This window comes from Xiphophorus maculatus, chromosome 9, assembly GCF_002775205.1.
Source record: "Xiphophorus maculatus strain JP 163 A chromosome 9, X_maculatus-5.0-male, whole genome shotgun sequence".
In the NCBI taxonomy this organism is placed as follows: Eukaryota; Metazoa; Chordata; class Actinopteri; order Cyprinodontiformes; family Poeciliidae; genus Xiphophorus; species Xiphophorus maculatus.
Window position 1 is genome coordinate 16,343,294 of NC_036451.1, and position 18,440 is coordinate 16,361,733.

General features: G+C 39.3%; 1 protein-coding gene across 1 annotated transcript; it reads right to left on the bottom strand.

Annotated features, from left to right (window-relative positions):
• Positions 1–8,388: 8,388 nt before the first annotated feature.
• safb2 (scaffold attachment factor B2) lies at positions 8,389–17,765 on the bottom strand. The gene is made up of 20 exons (XM_005806382.3): positions 17,472–17,765; positions 17,133–17,223; positions 16,762–16,823; positions 16,441–16,665; positions 15,870–15,903; positions 14,704–15,055; positions 14,342–14,385; positions 14,172–14,260; positions 12,618–12,767; positions 11,918–11,991; positions 11,710–11,756; positions 11,520–11,605; positions 11,223–11,365; positions 11,027–11,120; positions 10,723–10,916; positions 10,513–10,639; positions 10,222–10,286; positions 10,081–10,139; positions 9,130–9,184; positions 8,389–9,011 (listed from the first exon to the last, which is right to left on the bottom strand). The coding sequence occupies exons 1-20, from the start codon at positions 17,622–17,624 to the stop codon at positions 8,894–8,896; spliced, it is 2,262 nt and encodes a 753-aa protein (XP_005806439.1). The 5' UTR covers positions 17,625–17,765; the 3' UTR covers positions 8,389–8,893.
• Positions 17,766–18,440: the final 675 nt, after the last annotated feature.

Below are 18,440 nucleotides of genomic sequence, written 5' to 3' on the forward strand. Positions count from 1 at the left end.
TTGTGACAACATAGTTAAGTTAAGTTATACGTTTTTAATGTGAGATGTAAACCTCAAGAACCTGTGTTGACGAACCTCCTGCCAACACACGCAGCTTGGAGCAAACGTCTATTTTGAAGAGATGATTCTGGGAGAAACTAAATAGGGGTTTCTCAGAATGATGCAGGTTGATTTTTGTTTTTCTTCTTCTTGTGTGTTTGGACACATGGAGTGTGCCTCTGTGCTTTAAATGCTACTCCATCCATCCAGCTTTCTTCTGAATGGCAAAGCAAAGCAAAAGATAAACTTCCAACTTGCTTCCCCTTTTTTTATTCTCTATCTGTCAGTCCATGTCAGTATTGTAGCAGGGTGAATTCACACACACACAAAAAAGTGATATCTAATTTGCGTCCTTGACGTAAAACACTGTGCTGCATGTGCAAGGCCGTCCTCTGTTTTTATTCTCCTGTTGGGACTCTTGACACTGCGTTCCTCTTTATCTGTGGCGTCTCCGCCTTCATTTCTGTCTGCATATCTTCCAGGACACAACAGAAAATGAAAAAGACCTTCAAGAGAGGAGGTGTTGAGGTTACATTTCCAGTGTTTGCTCCAATTAGCAGCAAACATGGTCCTTCTTCCAAATGGCTCATTCAAAGAGAGAGAAAGTCCCTCTGCGGGATTGAAAAGAAAGAGCGTCTGCACAGCAGGAGTTTACAAGCCCCTCACTAAAGACTCAATAAGGCTGTAAAATAAGTTGAACAAAGGCTATGAGAGAACATACCCGTATTTCAGTCTTTTATTCCTGGCTCATGCGAAGACATTTTAGGAGACACTTGTGCCGGCAGTTTAACAGCCGAGCTGCTTGTTGCATGAAGTTTACTGTGTGGGAGAGCATGGGTTGATTGAGTGCTTCAGAGTCATTTTTCTTTCTTTATCATCTCACTTGTCAAGACTTTGCAGTAAACAAACCAGCTTTTCAGGTGGAAAATGACTCGCAGGACACGGGAAAACAGCTCAGACACATACACACAGAAAAACTGGTTGGTAAACGTCCAAACTAAACAAAGAAAAAAAACATACACGCAGCCATCCTTGAAGCATGAATGCTTCAAGGATGCATCCATCCTTGAAGCATCTTCAAGCATCCTTGAAAATACATGAAATAAATTTCATGTATTTTCTTGGGATTTAAGACAAAGTAGAGCAAATTAGCAAAACTATTAATGTAGCATATTTGAACAGGAAAGTAGAGAAAGTTTTGCTTCCTTTAGTTTTCAGGGGCTTTTTTTTGGTGATTTCTTCTTATTTTCTCATGATGTCTCAAAAAGAAGCAATGTGTTTGAGGTTTAGCCTTGAAAAACATCCACGGGTCTTCCTCCAGATCACTAAAGTTGCTGTGATTTATCAGAAGCTTACAAAGCTAGGACATTATCAGCATCATCATCATCATCATTTGGGTTTCCTGATTTACCTAAAGCGGTGGTGTCAAACTCATTTTCATTTCGGACCACATAAACCTCACAAATGTCCTCAAAGCATCCCAGTGATATGGCAAAATGTTTTGATGAAACCACCTGTTACCGAACTGCTGAAATATTATGGCTTTCCCCTCATTCGATGAGTACTTCTAAACATGAAATAATATTAAACATTGAAGTAATTCGGCACTATACAAATAAAAACAGATTTGATTTGACTGAGCTGTCCAGAGACGAGCTGCAGGCTTTTAATTTGGCACATTTGACCTAAAGGCGCAGTAACATTATGTAGACTTCTGAATATGAACCAAGTAAAATGTGTAGTCATTTTGATCCCATCAGGCTTCAAGCAACGTAAAACTCTTTTAGTAATCCTAACTAACCCAAAACCCAGAAGAGTTAAGTTGATTTAATGTCAGACAAGTGGCAAAAAAAGGTCAGTTTACACAGCGTATGTAAAATATCTGGTTTCGTGAGCAAACACACAGCGTAATGTACATGTTTCTGGCTGCACGTGTGTTGTTCAAACATCTGTTGGCAATATCTCTCTCAGGACACACAGAGCTCCCTCTGTCCTTTACCCACTGTGACCAGTACACAGATACGTTTAACACACTCTTGCATACATATCGATTGTACAAGCAGTGTAGCACTTGTGTGGGCAGACCATCTGGATGTGCAGCCTGACCACTGCCCATATTTCATCAATGCAGGCAGCTGTGCATGCATGCATGCAGCCCTGAGAAACCGGAGTTTCTCAAGCTACTTCTGATGTCACAACTGGAGGACAAAAGGACATTTCGTAAACACTTTGGTTTCATTTGCTCCAGAGGATGCCAGCGTCTGGGAGGCGGCGGTGGGCTAAGATTACACGCAAGGACCTCTGACAGGCCTGATCAGCTATGTGGAAACTCATCTTAGCTGAGTTAAAATTTTACATAAGCAGCTCATTTCCTTTTTATTCAGTCAAGAGTGACATGTTCTTAAAGTTCAGGCTAATCCATGTGTGACTCTGGGACTGATTTTGTGTCTGGGCCTTCCAGCACAGGTGGTTTGTTCAGAAAAATACTTAGAGGGAAAATAATACCTACAAATCAAAATAATCTTATGATGGAAAATGTTAGGTACAAAACATCTTTTTTCTCTTTTAATAAGCATGATTTATACATTCTCCTTAAATTCTTGGGGAAAAGGACCTCATTTATCCAGAGATTTTTACTCAAAGCAAATTTTGGTGCATCCAAATCTGCTTAATTAATGAATTAACTTATTAAACTCGACTAAATCCACCAAGCATGGCCCAAAGAATGGGTGCAAATCCTGCTCTTACTGGTGAGACAGTTTTCAGGTTTTGTTGTTTTTAAGTTCTTGGGATGCATTTCATTTCATAAGGCAAACATGCAAAACAAGTTTTACATTTTGGATCAACAATTTACACATCCCTTTCCTACAAAAATAAGTTTTACTTAATCCTTGTAGGCAGAGTTTATTCCTGAGCAGGTTAAACAGGTCAGAATATATTTTTGTGGTTTTTGGAAATTACACTCCTCCCCCCAAAAAATCATTTTAACCTGACAATTTTGGACATTATGACAAAAAGTCTGGACAGCACTGTTACAGTTCCATTGAAGAGTTGAATTTTATATACATTTACATCCATAGACATGATCAGAGCACACAGCTTCAGATCTTTGGATGCAATGATGGCTGAATAGTTTATAGAGGACATTAGAAATCCCAGAAATCAGTTCTCACTGTGGATCAATCTTTTGGTGCAATGTGGACAAAAAAAACAGTTCCCTTTTCCGCATGAAGTCATCATCAGCGCACCCAAAAACAATGGGCTTGCAGAAATATACACATGCCAGGAAGACAACTGAGCAATCAAGAGTGGGAACAGGTATTTAGGTAAAAAGGAAACATCTGTGTAGAGTACTCAAGGATAAACAACAACCGACAAGAAAAAAACAAAAACATTCAAATCAATTAACGCTAGATGAAAAAATAAACTATAAATACCATTAAGAATAGCCCAGCTTAAATCACTCAAAAAATTACAGTCACCTCTTGAAATTAACCAAATACAATATAAAGTTAAAAAGGATGCAGCTTTGGGTCTCAAAACTAGACAAACCAGTAACAAAATGAGGCAAAAAAAAAAAAAAAAACTACTTTACACATATATTTTGACAAACACTTTCAACAATTCAAATGGAAAATAACATCTTGGATTAAATGTAACAAAAAATAAAAAGGTTTTCCACTGTATCTTTTAGCTAGAGTTGTAAAGAGATTATAAATAATCTAAAGGATCTCCTGAAAACAAAGGTACCAATTGGGAGGAGGACGGGAAAAAAAATTCTTACAGTTAGTTAGTAAATTCAAAGCAAATTTTTGTGTTTATTTTGTTCGCCAGGGACGACTGGGGAACTCTTCCAGGGGGTATTTTTTCCAGAGGTGGCCTTTCCGGCTGCTTCACATTCAACTGTGAACTTTTCCAGTTAAAGCCGGAGATCAGGCCTGCCAGCTCCGACCGGCATCCTCCTCCATCATCAGAGCCAACTCACCATCAGGCAGTGATCAGCTGACAGATCCGTATCTCTCTTCGCCCGAGCATCCACGACACGCGCCCGCAGATCGGATGAGACAACTACAAAGTCTGTGAGCAATTGTCTCGAGAAAATCGGATTTATTCATGATGAGTGATTTTAAATTGGCTTGTTAACTTATAAATCCTTTCAGAAAAAATCTGTGTTTTTCTGATTTCAGGCATGCCAGCAGCTCTTCCTGAAATGATCTTCCTCAGCTGTGGAAACAGCAGGTTTGAATCTCAAAAGAATCTAATGAGCCAGTTAGTCTGAAGTTCGCTGTCTTATTCTCACAGCAGGAAGTTTGGCTCGCATTATCCTTCTTGTGCCACTCCAGCAGTCTGTCACAGGGTTCCCACAAGAAGTACTTTGACACTAAAATTAGACTATTTGCTTGTAAAAAATAAATTGGTGCGTGCTAGTGTTGTGCCCATCTAAAAACTCTGATGAATTTCTCGTTTTAAGGATTCAAAAAATCTAAAGTTCTTAAACTCAAAAATCCGACAACATTTTTTAGCATGTAAGGAGCTACTTCTTCTATACTGTATGATGAAGAGCCAATTGTTTCTAATTTCAGCTTCACTGAGATATTTAACTTATAAACTCCCAGAAAACATTACATTTGTGAGAAAAGAAACTAATTTCTGCGTAGGCCTATAGGCTGTTCATTTCCACCTCTGTCTCTCATGGAACAGGCTTGATTTGGAAATCTTAGGATTAGGATAACAATCAAAACTCTTTAGGTCTGCGTTTGTGAGGCTTACCATATTAGTGTATAATATGAGATGCTAAACACATTTAACAAATATCAACCCTTTAGCATTTTGCCTTTGTTTTTAAATGTTAATAAAGCCTTCCTTACCAACAACAGAAAGCTGGCAAAACTGAAATCAGAATCTGCCTATCGGTAGGTTGAATTTTTTTTAAGATTTTAGATTTGAAATCAAAATCCAGATCAGTGAGTGTCAAATAAAAACTCACAGCTCAACTTTAGTTATTCTTCAATGGGAAAATGCATGTCACAGCTGCAAATGAAAAAACTTAAAAAAACCAAAAAACTAAATGTAAATTTGTTTAGAAATCATTTCCACTTGGCTTAGGGTGAAGAAGTGAGCTCAGATTTCACTCGATCCCACGCAGACCACATGCAGCTGATGCTGCCATGACAAATGTGCATCTCAGACTGGGTGAGTCAGAGACACCACTGCATTTTAGGTAAATGCATTTTCCCTCCTTCGTGTACAGTTAGGAGCCAGAGGACCAAAGTCTTTGCAGCGCCGCTGCTCCTCTGAACTCCACCTGTGCTGGAAAGATGTTGTCTCAGCTTTGTTTTGGTTCTGCCGGTGAGGAAGCTCCGGGTGGATCCCCCTGCGGTGGATCACACTGGAGTAACATTTAGGGCATCAGATCACATTTCAGCAGATTCTGCCGCACAGTTCACACATGCCCTGGGAAACAGCTGAGATCCACCCAAATAGTTTCAGAAATTTTTATTGATATAATGATACCAATCCTCACATACAGCTCTAGAACCTGCTGAAGATTTCAGATTGGGCATGCCAGCATCAAACATCATCTTTTTAAATAAAGCGAACAAAAACAAATATGCTGCAATAAATATCTAGCTTTTTGGATGACTCGCATCAGCTTCCCACTACTGTTGCAGATTAATCCATTGCACAGAGTTAAAGAGGTATAATTAGAAGTGAGCAACAGGGAGTCATGACCAAATTAGGCTTCATGTTTTTGGTTTGTCTCTTGAAGAGAATCAACTATTAACTATCCTATATCAGTTTGGTTTTAATGAAACACAAACATTGTTATTAAATCCATATGTGCCTTGACAGCCCAGAACAATTAAACTAGACCAACGAAAACACAAAACTAAAATAAACTATGACACATGAGTCACCACAGCTGATTATTCTTAATTAATTCATTAGAAACCATGCAAGATGTATTTTTGCAGCTGCAGAAAATAAGCTCTTCCCCCCCCCCCCAGAATCAGAAGACACATCAGAGAAAAACAAACACAATCATGTTCAAGACAGCAGGAATCTGAGAAAATGATGTTTCACAGCGAGGGGCCGACACTGATGATCAGTGGGGCCTCTTCTTTGCTCTGACCTCAGTTTGGCTCAACGGATGGACGCACATTTCTGTCTTGTACCTCTGAGGAATCTGCAGCCATTCTGAGGATCTAGCTGGTGTTTTTCTTCTCCCAGTGGTGCTTGTCATGTTGACCCTCCTACATCTGGTGGGTTATTTGTAGTTGAGGAGTGGTCAGTCAAAGCCCTGCTACTAAAAACTAACACTTTGTCGTCTTCATAACATGTCTAATGAGCCCCCAGACTCATATCTCCTTCTTTTCTGCAGAACAGTTGCAGCCAGACTGGCGTTTTAGAGTCGGACACATCGACGCCATGAATTGATGCTTTTTCAGGCATAAACAGCATAAATCTACAGTTCAGCTCATCCAATGTATTTACATCAGGTGATTCCTACTAATACATGCTTGGTTGGATATATATTTATGGTCGCACACTGCTCTCTAGTGGTGGAAATAGGAAGTCAAACAGGAAATTTCATGGAAAATAAATATAAAATAGAAAGAAAGAAATTTGCTTTACTTATTCAGTGAATACATAAATAAATCCTTGTCTATTTATTTAATTGTTTCGATTTGTCAGATAAGTATTGAATTATTTTTAGTTTATTTAAGTAAGTTTATTTCTATAGCCCCAATTAAACAAATGTCATCTGAAGGCCCTTAAAAAGGATACAAATTATATATCGAATTGTATTATTGGATAAATCCAATAATTCATATTGACTGATTAAAACTCAGTGACATACATTGCAATTCAGTCATAGTTACATTATGACATATGCATTTATGTCCAGACCAGTTTTAAATTGTTTGTGACATCAAATCATTTATTAATAGAGTTGTTTATTGATTAAGTCCTATTTTCTCAATACTTTGTGGATGCAAACATTGAAAAGTGTATGATGTGGTTCAAATGATTGTCACAAATATTTTTTGTGTGCGAGACAGATGATACCACGATGCTTGCTGAACGCATTTGATCATCAGCAAAGACAGAAAGAGCTGCAGGTAAAAAGCTTTTAATTAAACTGAGTTGAACCAGAACAGCTTTTAGATAGAAAAAGCCACATAGCAGATGTGGCTTTTTCAGAAACCACATCTTGTTACAGTCTTCTGTTACAGAAAGACTGTTACAGAAAGGCTTCTGTAACAGTCTTGCAACTGTGGTGCACCACAGTTGGTGCATCTATTTTTGAAAAATCTCTCCATAACATTACAATTGACATGGAAAGTCTGAAGGAGACATTTCAAACTTTTGTTGATGAATTTTCCATTTTTATTTCAAAATAGGACTTTAGAGGAAGTTATACAAATGACTAAATAAGGTTTGATCCCTTTTGTGTTTGTAACTTGTGCAACACTATCAGGATGTCATTACAAAGCCAGCGCTCACAATGACTGAGACCAGAGGTTGACATCGTTTCCTGCTGAGACTATTTTTCCAGTCATAAACTTCAAAAAGCACCATTTTGTTTATGAAAAAAATCAGAAGGCTGGGTTAAATGCAATGCTAATTGATTTGACCACATTTTATCTACAGGTCAGCATTGACCCAGACCAATCCCGGTTTCTGGCACAAAATGTATTTCTACTTGGAAAATAAATATGTTGCTGTGGCACAGCTGTAATAAAAACAACAGCCCTTACAGTGATAACACATGCGCTTCAGTCTGATGCACTTCAATAATTCAAAAGGCCAGATACTGAATCTAGCAAATTCATCTTTGCTTTAACAAAAATAAAACTTATGCCTGAGTCTTACTTGTTGAAAAAAGCCTGGAAATATATTTTTTAAAATATTCAAATTACATCTCATTACATCAATTACATCTCATACTTACCTTGGAGGGCAAAAAAAACCCAAACATTTTCTTGCATGAGTACAAAGAGCCACATGTGAGCAGAGAGCAGGCTGAGAGTTGGAGACTATAAAGTGAGGATTTGGAATCAAACGCTATTAATCAAATTCACAAAGATATGTGCACCCAGATCAGTCTCACTTGGTGGCACAAAAATCACACCATCCATAGAAGGGAAAACATTCAAGAATCGAACCCAAAACAGCCTAAAAATCTACCAAGCTCCACCATCTGAGCCACTGAGCAGATGAGAAACATTATTGTCTCAACCAAACCTGGGAGAATTTTATTTTCAAGACAAGCTCTACTAAAATGATGAAAATGTTATTATTTCGCCCTGTAAATTTAACAACACATCAGCTTTTCTTAGCCGATTCAATATTAAAACAATCTTTAATGAGTAACGGTAATACCCAAGCATTACAAAGTCAAAACAATCTTGACTTAACATTTTAATTCATAATTCAGCATAAATTCCACTTGCAAACGGTGGAAAAAGCCAACAAGTACAGTTTAATGAATTGTGACACTTAAAACTCCTCATAAAAACCTGTATTTCCTAGACGCAAAATAAAAAGCTCCTCTTTCATAAAGAAACTTCTATTGATTAAAAATAATCAAACTTTAAACAAAAACAGGGAGGATACAAGTGCTGAGGTTAGGTCCATGAAACCCAGATGTTATAAACATCTGAATTTATTACAGTCGGGGTGGATTCACAATGAAAATAGTCAATTTGTACAACTGACAAGTACAGAGCAAAGATCACTACCAATTAAAATAAGACGAACCTACCAGGAAAAAAAAAATACAAAAACAATGTTGTGACATCCATGAAAAAAAAAAAGACCATTCAAAAACTGTACAACATCATGGGAGTCAGTAGCGTCGACCGAAAGCTCCTCCCTGGATGCCGCTGCCCTGCATCATCTGGTTCTGTCTGTTCAGAGCTCCAGACAAAGACTGAGAAGTTCCTGTGTTCATGTAGCCTCCACGACTGCAACACACGAGACACCCACACACATACACACACATGACTATGTGCTGGCACTTTTTAAGGTTCTGGGCTGCGGACAAAATTTAATATATGGAGTAAAAGCTCATGATCTGCTCACCCTGCCATTCCTCCACGTTGCATGTGGCTCTGGCCTGGAATGCCACCATCTCTACCTGGATTCAGGAGAGTAAACATCCATCAGACGTGTTGGTCCAACATGGTAAAACTACCATAACCAGTGGAAGTATTCACACCCTTTACCGTTTTTCACGTTTTGTCATGCAAGAACAGAAACTAACATCCTTTTGTTACATTACTAAACTGTCCGCAGGTAAATAGATTAAAAAGCCTGTATAACATATATAATTATTTAACTACAGTTACAAATATATGAACTACGTAGCCACTTTAATATTGACAAATTAAATGTCAGTCATTAAAGATAGATTCAGGCAGTGTTGACTGAATAGCCAGGATAACCTGAATATAAGTAAGATTTATTATGAATTTAGTTCCTACTTCTCCTCTGGACTGTTGATGGATACATTTTCTTTTCTTTATGTACAGCACTTGTTACAACAAGGTTAATCTCATTAGTTTGACACACGCTAAAAATCCATAGACTATTTTTAAAGAAAACCATGTGAGAGCAAACATTACTTTTTGCAGAAGAGGCAAAAGCCTGCTGGATGCAGAAAACAATGAACATTAATATTTAATTGACAGAATCATGCAGTGGGATTTGCTTTTCCTTTGCACGAACATGGACGCTGGTCAGAGACCGATGGATTAAGAATCTAAGAGTGGCTGCAAGAGACTGGAGTTTTTCCATTTCCAGCAGGACAACGACTAAATATACAGTCAAAGCCACAATGTGTGTGTTCATGTGCTAGAACGACCAGTTGTAGCTTAACTCCAACAACAAAGAGCTGCAACTGAATTAACATGAATGAAACAGGTTGTTTCTTTTCTTTGTTGTTTAAGTTTCCAAGGTATTGAAAATACTGCCACTTATTTTACAGCATGTTCAGTATCAGGGTATGCAAGATATACAAGTTCACCATGGTACCTTGCCATGGTCTGTCTCCATCCATCTTTCGGCCAGAGTCCCAGTCGCGGCCACCGTCCCTGAAAGAAAGACAGAACTGACATGGTGAACATCAGATCAGAACTCAACCAGAAGCTGGGGCCAGATCTGAGTGCTGCTCACCTTGGGTTCATGCGCTTGTCGTAGCCTCCGCCCCACGAATCTCTGCCGTGTCTGTCTGAGAAGTGCTGCACAAGACACACAAGTTATCACCTTGATGCTCCCTTTGTGTTTCTTCAAACCAAACCAATTGGTTTTAAAGAAAGCTGTTTGTTTTCTAGTTAAGTGTTCACAGCACTGCTGTGAGCTTAAAGATTTAGAATGAAAGAAACTTTGTGATCAGATCCTCTGAACCTCGTTTCCTCCTGTTTTTAAAAGTGTCAAACTACAAAATGAGAATCTCGGTCATCTCACCTGTCCGTCGTCTTGGAAACGGCCACGGTCTCTGTGGTCAAAGTCTTGATAGCGGTCCTGGCGACCGAAGTCTGAGCGGCCGAAACGGTCATCCATAGCCATGCGCTTGTCAGGCCAGTCGTCCTTTCTGGAAAAAAGAAGCAACTATTGTGAGATGCATCTCAGCATGTTGACACAAATCCAGCTCCAGATGATCGCTGTGCTGCCTACCTGTCCATGTCGTACGGCCTCTTTACAGGCCGTCTGTCCTGTTCAAAGCGCAGCTGCTCCTGCTGCCTCCTCAGCTCCTCGCGCTCCCTCATTATCCTCTCCTGCTCGCGCCGCCGCTCGTACTCGATCCGCATCCTTTCCCGCTCCAGGAACTGGCGCTCCATCCGGTCTGCCTCCAGCCGCTGCTTCTCCACCTGACGACACAAACATCCCCCATCAACAAACGGGCTTTTAGGAATTCATTATGAGGTGAAGTACGACTAAGATGCAAGGACATTTTGTAAAATTGTTACTCTGATCGGACCTCCAGCCAGCGCCGATTATTCATCATCCTTTCCTCTCTTTCTCTGAACATTCGGATTCGCTCGCGCTCTGACGGGTTGTCACGATTGCGATCACTGGAGATGGAATGGAAATAAATCTTACCTTGTATCAATGATGTTCAAGTTAAATAAAGCTCTTATTATTTTATTTATTTATTTTTTTTAACTTATCCTGACTTGAATCTGAATCTTTCAGCCTCCCTCATCTCCCTCTCTCGCTGCCTCTGTTTCTCCCTCTTTCTCTGCGCCTTGATCTGGGCAAACGTCAGGATGTCTTTTCTCTCTTTGCTGGAAGAGGCACGACTCCGACTCTTAGAGCTCTAAAGAAACGCAACATGAGAAGCGTTAAAAATAAAAAGTCATCATCTGTACACCATGAATTTCATAATAGCCGTTTTCAAACTGGCAGAGGAAAAAAAGATCCAGAGTTTAAATGTCTTTCAAAGTGAAGCAGCTGAGGGATTGTTTTCTTACCCTCTCCCTGCTTTTGCTTTTGGTCTTGACGCTGACAACAGGTTCTCCCTTAGACTTGTCCATGACAACAGTCCTCTCATTTTGATCTATAAATAAAAAATAAATTGAAAAACTTTAGATGCTAAGTGACTTTTTATTTAAATTTGGTTAATTTGTATTGAAGTAAAAAAAAAAATAAAAAAAAAATCACCTTTGTCATCTTTGCCTTCTCCTTCCGTTTTATCATCCTTTTCAGACCTAGACAAATAAATAAAATCATTTTCAGCATCAACCTCATGCTTGACTTCAGTTTTCTGTAACTCATTCTTAATTTCTTACAAGATAAATAATTGGTAAAGCATGCTTTAAACAAACATCCAAGACAAAGTTAGCACACCAAATGAATTTTGTATTCTTACTTGGAGTCAGTCGAGTGTCTTCTGTCGCTGGCAGTCTTGTCAGCCGGCTTTTTTCCGGCAGGCTCATTTTTAGCCTAAAATGAGAAAATATAAGTTCTTAAAGAAGTCTTTTGTTTGCTTAGAAATAGTTTCTACTGATTTGACCTAAAATCATAAATATTCTTATTAAAACACTGAGTCAAATAGTGAATATTCATATAGTTCACAGCAACGTATGAGAAGAGGGAAACTCCCTTCGGGCATATGAACATGCACAATACAACATCTAATAGAGATAGATAATGCATATTTAATATGTGACGTCTATCCCCATGTGAGGGGTTGGTGTAAACATTTTATTGATGTTTACAGATAGACAGGTACAGCCCATTTCTGGGTATCATCCATGAAGTTGAAGCAAAATACTTGAAACACTCATCAACATTTGTTAACCTTTTGTTGAGATGTTGTCAATAGGACACTGTTTAGTTCAAATAAACAGGAGTTTAATGGTTACATTTCATTCTAATGTAACCATTAAACAAATTATACAAAGACTGTCAGGACATCTTCAGAGAGACTGGTTTGTGTGTTACTAAGGGGGCGAGGGGTTTAGAGTGTAAAATTTGTTTCTGTTGTACCAATTCAAACCCGTACAGAGATGTGCCGCTGTCTAAACTACTATTTCTGTGAATGATAAACGTGACATTCGTATTCTTACCCGCTCCACAAAGATCATCTTGCCATGCAGCTCGGTCCTGTGAAGGTGACTGATGCAGATGGTGGCCTCCTCTGAGGTAGACATGGTGACAAAGCCAAAGCACCGAGCCCCCGGGCTCTTAGCATTGGTCACCACCTTTACGCCAACAACCTGCAGGGAAGATAATAACGCCAACAACAAATAATTACAAGTTTTAGTTTAGTTACATTTCAACTAATGAAGGATACACAAAATTCAAGTGTAGAGTGTAAACTTTACTGGTTGTTATCCTTAAAATGTTTTGTCTGAATGGTTGTTGATGGATTTTCATGTTTATATAGTATCATTTATTCAGAAATACAGAGAGCTATAAAATAATTCATAATTAGCCATAATTTCCAACATCTGTTTAATGTGTAAAACATTAGATTTGTACCCGTTAGACAGAATGGGAATAAGTTTAAAAATGATACCCATCTGTCATAAGATGGGTATCATTGGCTGAAGTGATTCAATTTAACATTTCAGAACAAAGAAGTCAGACTCTGAGAAACAGGGAAAAACTTTTATCTTTCATTGTTTAATATGACAACTCTCACTTTACACCCCAGTCTAGTTCTGATTGGTCGAGCAGTCTGTAGAGATGACTCCTCTCCCAGAAGCACGTTTTTTTCCAAGGAGTTAAGTTCTGAGACTCAAGCAGAACACTCACCTGACTGCCTCAGGCAGACTGAAGAGTAATTTCAGAATCCGTTGCAAGATTTCGGTTTAGTTTTTCTTCACACACACTGACGCTTTAGTAGCCTAAACAAATAAACCTACTAAGGAAAGATTTTCTATCTTTAGTCACTTGATTCTGATGTGATCCAGAGTGAGGAACCCATAGACATCCACAAAGCCTGTATCAGGAGAGATAATTAACCTTGTAGCCTCGTGAGCACCCTGCCTTACGCAAACCAAAGCCCTGTTGGAGCAAAAAGTCAAATACTAAAAGTTGGTGGTGACCATAACAGGAAAGACAAGAGCTGATTCTGAGAGTGCTAAAATCTGGTTAAGTACGACATTTTTTCCTATTCAATTGTGTCGGTTCTGTTGCTGAAAGCTGATGGTTTAAAGTTGGTTTCAAGGATTAATCTTCCATTTTTCACCTTTCTCCCTTTTAATTTAAGTAGAAATAAGAACTCAGTCCTTTACGTTTTGAACAGTTTAGATAAAAAATATTTAAACATTCATTTCAGTTTACACTTTCAACTCATACAGAGGTTCGCAAATTAATTTGCATTGCTCATCTTTAGATTTGTTTGTCAAATTAATTAGTGCTTGTTAATTAAATCTAATGATTGATTCTGTTATGGATAATCTCTCAACAACACTTCCCTTTTAATTTCCCCTTGAATTGCCAATTATAAATGAAGTCTAAAAATATGCAGAATTCTCCGGATTCTTGATTCAATGTGTAACAGATTGCTCAAAGGGAAGGAAGTGAATTCATCCTTTAGATTTACTTTTTATCAATAATATCCCTGATTTTTGGCCCCAAAATAATTTGGCATGTCTTTGCATTGCTACACTCACCTTGCCGTGTTTGCTGAATAGTGCCTTCAGATCAGTCGCTCTGCTGGTGGAAGACAGACCACTGACCCACAGATTTCTGCTACCGCTCGCTGCAACAACAGATAAAAGATAAGTGAGATTACATACACTAAAGACTTGGATGACGGAGAGAGAGAGAAAAAATCCTTCACCTTTTTCATCCTTTGTCTCTGTCTTGGCGTCTTTTTCTTCAGAGCTGGAAAGAAAGGAAAAAAATGTGAATAAACAAAAATAACAGAGCATACCGGAACTCCTGACATATTTACACTTTTGTTATTAAGCGTTCATGTTTCAGTAAAGTGCTTTAATGGTGAATAAATGACAATACACTCTCACATTCATTACTCATAAAATAGTAAAGAGGGACAGGTGAGTGCAGGGAATGACAAAATCATCACAACTCCGCAGGAATTTTTTTTTTACCTCCAAAGAGCATCCAAATTTTTGAAATCACAAAAGGGCCAATGCAACAGAGATAGCCATTTTGGTTTCTAGTAGACAGAAAGCAACAAACCTCTTGTTCTGATCATCGCCCTCTACTGAAGAGGACTCTTTCAGTGCTGAGGTTGAATCCGCGGCAGCCTTATCCACAGTCTTCTCGTCCTCCTCACCCTTCTTAGACCCCTTTTCTGAATCAACAGATTCACCCGAGCCGCCCTGTTCGCTTACACTAACAGCCTGTGAGCTTTTGTTTTCAGAGTCAAGTGTCTCTTCTGGGACAGTATTCACATCCCCGGCCTCTTTGGCGTCATCCCCATCTGCAGATGCAGCGCTGCTGGACTTGGCACCAGCGTTGGACACGCCGTCTTCCCCTCCGGCAGCTTGCTCTTCTTCGGGGCTCTGGTCCTGGTCTTCTTTTAGTGGCTCTGATAAACAAGACGCGGCTACTTTGTTATTTTCTACGGATTTAACAGGAATAGAATGGCACAGAGTTTAATCACTTCTGAAACACATCAATGCTTAACGAGGAACTGGCAAGGCCTGGATTACGAAACTCATGGCCACCTGGCTGTGCTCTTAAAATGAAGTATTAAAACGAAGAAGAAGACCCTAACAAAGAGACTGGAAGAGACCCCAAAGGCTGCAGAACAACCAATCAACTAAGGTGCAGCAAACACTTTGGTTCGTCTCTCGAGGAGAACCTCCTAGCACTAGTCACCTGATCCAAAACACACAGATCGTGTTCAGCGCTGACACGAGCCACAAAACCAGCTATGCAGCAGCAGCCAAGGCTCGCTGCAGATCCATCTTCTTCCAGCAAGGCGCATCCAGGGATCCACGTTTTTTTCAACAGAACTTCAGCTCAACTTGAGTCGTTTGGTCCAGATCATTTATGAATCAGACAAATCTTATGGGATCTTCTTCATCTTAGTCTTCATGTGGCAAACCTAGAAACACTACAAGCAGCTGCAATGGCTCAGTCGGCCCTGACCATAAGGAAAATGCAATTGCTGACCAAGTGCCTAAGATTGTTAACCACAACTGTTTGAACAAATCAAAACAAATAAACTGTCCTTTTCAAGCAGTGTTGATTTTTATTTCAATAGGTTAACAAACCTCCGGCACAAAGTCAGCAATTTCCTTTGGGCTTCCAGTCTCTCCTTCTGGTTGTAACTAAACTGTTTGCAAATCCAAACTTGACACTAAAAAGATCCCTTGGTAGACCTTCTGCTACAGTACCTGTCAGTCCTTCTTCAGCGCCGTCATCTGGATTCTGAAAGAAAACCAAACAGACTGATGAGGTGCTGATCACTTTAACATCTTTTCAGAACTTTTAGATGGACTTTAAACCAGGTTCTTCAACATTGTCAATACTTTCCCATATTAAATGCATTACGTTTTTCCAGAGGTTGGTATAATATTCTGGAAATGTTTTTCAATACACACACACAAAAAATGTTTCCTTGCGTTCTTTACCATCTATACTGGACAAAGTTTTATCACGTCTGATGTGGTGAAATGAATGAAAAACAGAGGAAGCCGTGTGAATATAACAATAAAAATTTTCTTGCTTTCAAGAAGTTTTGATTTTTATCTTCAAAGAAATTGAATAAAGAACAGCCTGAAAACGAACAGTTTTCCACATTCAGTTCTCTTTCCTGCACAATTATCCACACAGTTGTAATACTACAGTGGCAGATCTCATGCTTCCAACTTAATTTACTAGATCTTCATCCCTTTTAAACATGTCAAACTGAGTCGTTCCGATTAAAAGTCTTTGTAAGTTAAGCAAATAATCGTATAATCTTACCTCTGGACCTTGAGCCTCTTGCCCTGACCCAAACTCGGTGAAGTCGTTTTCATCCTCCAGCAACGCGTCGTCGTCTCTGTCATAATTTCCTTCAACGTCCATTGGGTCCCCGGTTGGCATCCCGCTTTCATTCTCAGTCTCATCCAGAACGTTCATGTCAAGGATGTCCATGTCCTGCATGCTTTCGTGGTCGTCCTGCAAGTTCTCGTGGTCCAGAAAGTCTTCCTGAGAAGGACATATAAAAATCAATCACACTATTTCGGCAATAAGAGCAGCATTTTAACTCCAGTAAAAACAATTACTTTTCAAACATAAACTTACTTGTCCATCACGTGAATCCTCCTCCAAAGGAGCTTCTTCTGCTTCCTCGTCTTGCCGGGAATCTGGGGAGGGAATGTGTTTTTTTCATGCAGACATGAGATGGTGGTACAGTTAGCACTAAAACAAAATAAAACAGTACACCATCTGCAAATTCTAAGACTAAATTGTATTTTAGAACAAGGTAAAAATCAAGGTTTTTGGAACAATGTTTAACACTCTTCATATCTACATGTCTGCCAGACAGAATACCAAGTGTGTAGGGTGGTTGATAGCTAATATTCCCTCAGTGAATCAGCAGCTGCAGGCCTGACTGATTCAATCAGTTGAATGAGGTAGACGTTAGCTAGCTGCGCTTCTAGCAGCTGTCTTACCTTTGGCGGTTCGCTTGGGTGCAGATTTTTTAGGGTTCGAGTCCGGAATGAGGACGATCTGATCTGGATCCCCCCCTTCTTCCTCAATTGCCTGTTTGTGAACAACAAAGTAAAAACAGATCAATAGTGCGACTCTATGGTAACACCTTTGCAGACTGTCGAGATCAGCCCAGTTAGCCCAGCAAGCTAGAGGTGATAGCTTTCCGTTAAGGTTTGCGTTTCGAAAAATGCACTTGGGAAAAACTAACAGAAATACGGAATCAAATACTGAGCGCGTTTTGTAGAGCGATGCCCTCACAACACTGCGCTACAGTTTCGTTGAACAGGACAGAAGCGTACCCTTTTGAGGCGCTCCGACAGCACGCTCTTAACGCCAGTTGTGTCCAGGTTTCTTCTCTTGAGCTCGGCCTTTAGGTCGATGACTCGCAGCTCAGACAGCTTGCGGACCTCTGCGCCCTCCGGCATGTCCACGTCACCTGACGGGTTTGCCATAGTTCTGCGCGAAAAATATTTATAAACCCTTTAAACAGTCCTCGAAATAAATGTTTGGTTTGTTTGTTTCTTTTTTAACGCTGCCTCACAAATGGAAGCAGCGGACTTGCAAAACCCACAGCAAAATGGCGAACGACTGAAGCCGAGATGACGTCAATGCGCATGCCCAATCCCGAGCTGTTGCGGGGAGACAGTCTGTCCAGTCCAGACATTCTTCTTCTACCTAAATAAAACTCTTTTAGAGCGGCAAATGACTCCATTTTATTTACTTTAAGTTTTTTTAATAAAAAATACACTTTTGCAAAAAAAAAAAAAAAAAAAATGGACAAATATATTTTTCTTCTGTTGACATTTGTGGAAAGTTATGTAAAGAAATATAGTTCTCAACCTAAGATAAACAGGTCTAAAATATATATTTGTGGCACTTTTCGTATTGTTTAAAATTCATGCAATTACTTAATTAAAATACATTTGTTTTCTATGTTTAAATTTTTTTTCTTTATCATTTTTAACCAAAGTCATTAAGAGAAGGTCAAAAGATTCCTGCAGGTTCTGTTGCTCACTAAGCCAGGGGTCTCCAACCGAATTCCTCAAGGGCCAAATGTCGCCCTGCTCCATATTAGCTCATTAGAGGAGCTCTGCATGCTACTGAGACAGTTTCATCTTTTAATACAGGCGACATTTAACAGTAAATATAAGCGAAAGGTATAAATAAGCCAAAATTGTGGCAGAAAGAATGGGATGAAGACAACAAAGGATAGGATTCAAAAGAGTAGGAAAGAGAAAAAGAAAAGAGGGGAAACTTTTAGTTAGATT

Excerpts from the sequence above, each read along its gene's own strand:
- safb2 (XM_005806382.3), bottom strand. The coding sequence starts at position 17,624 with ATGGCAAACCCGTCAGGTGACGTGGACATGCCGGAGGGCGCAGAGGTC. Across the intron at positions 11,606-11,709 it reads AGAAGGCAAAGATGACAAAG|ATCAAAATGAGAGGACTGTT; the intron begins GTGATTTTTTTT and ends TTTTATTTATAG. Across the intron at positions 10,917-11,026 it reads ATAATCGGCGCTGGCTGGAG|GTGGAGAAGCAGCGGCTGGA; the intron begins GTCCGATCAGAG and ends TTGTGTCGTCAG.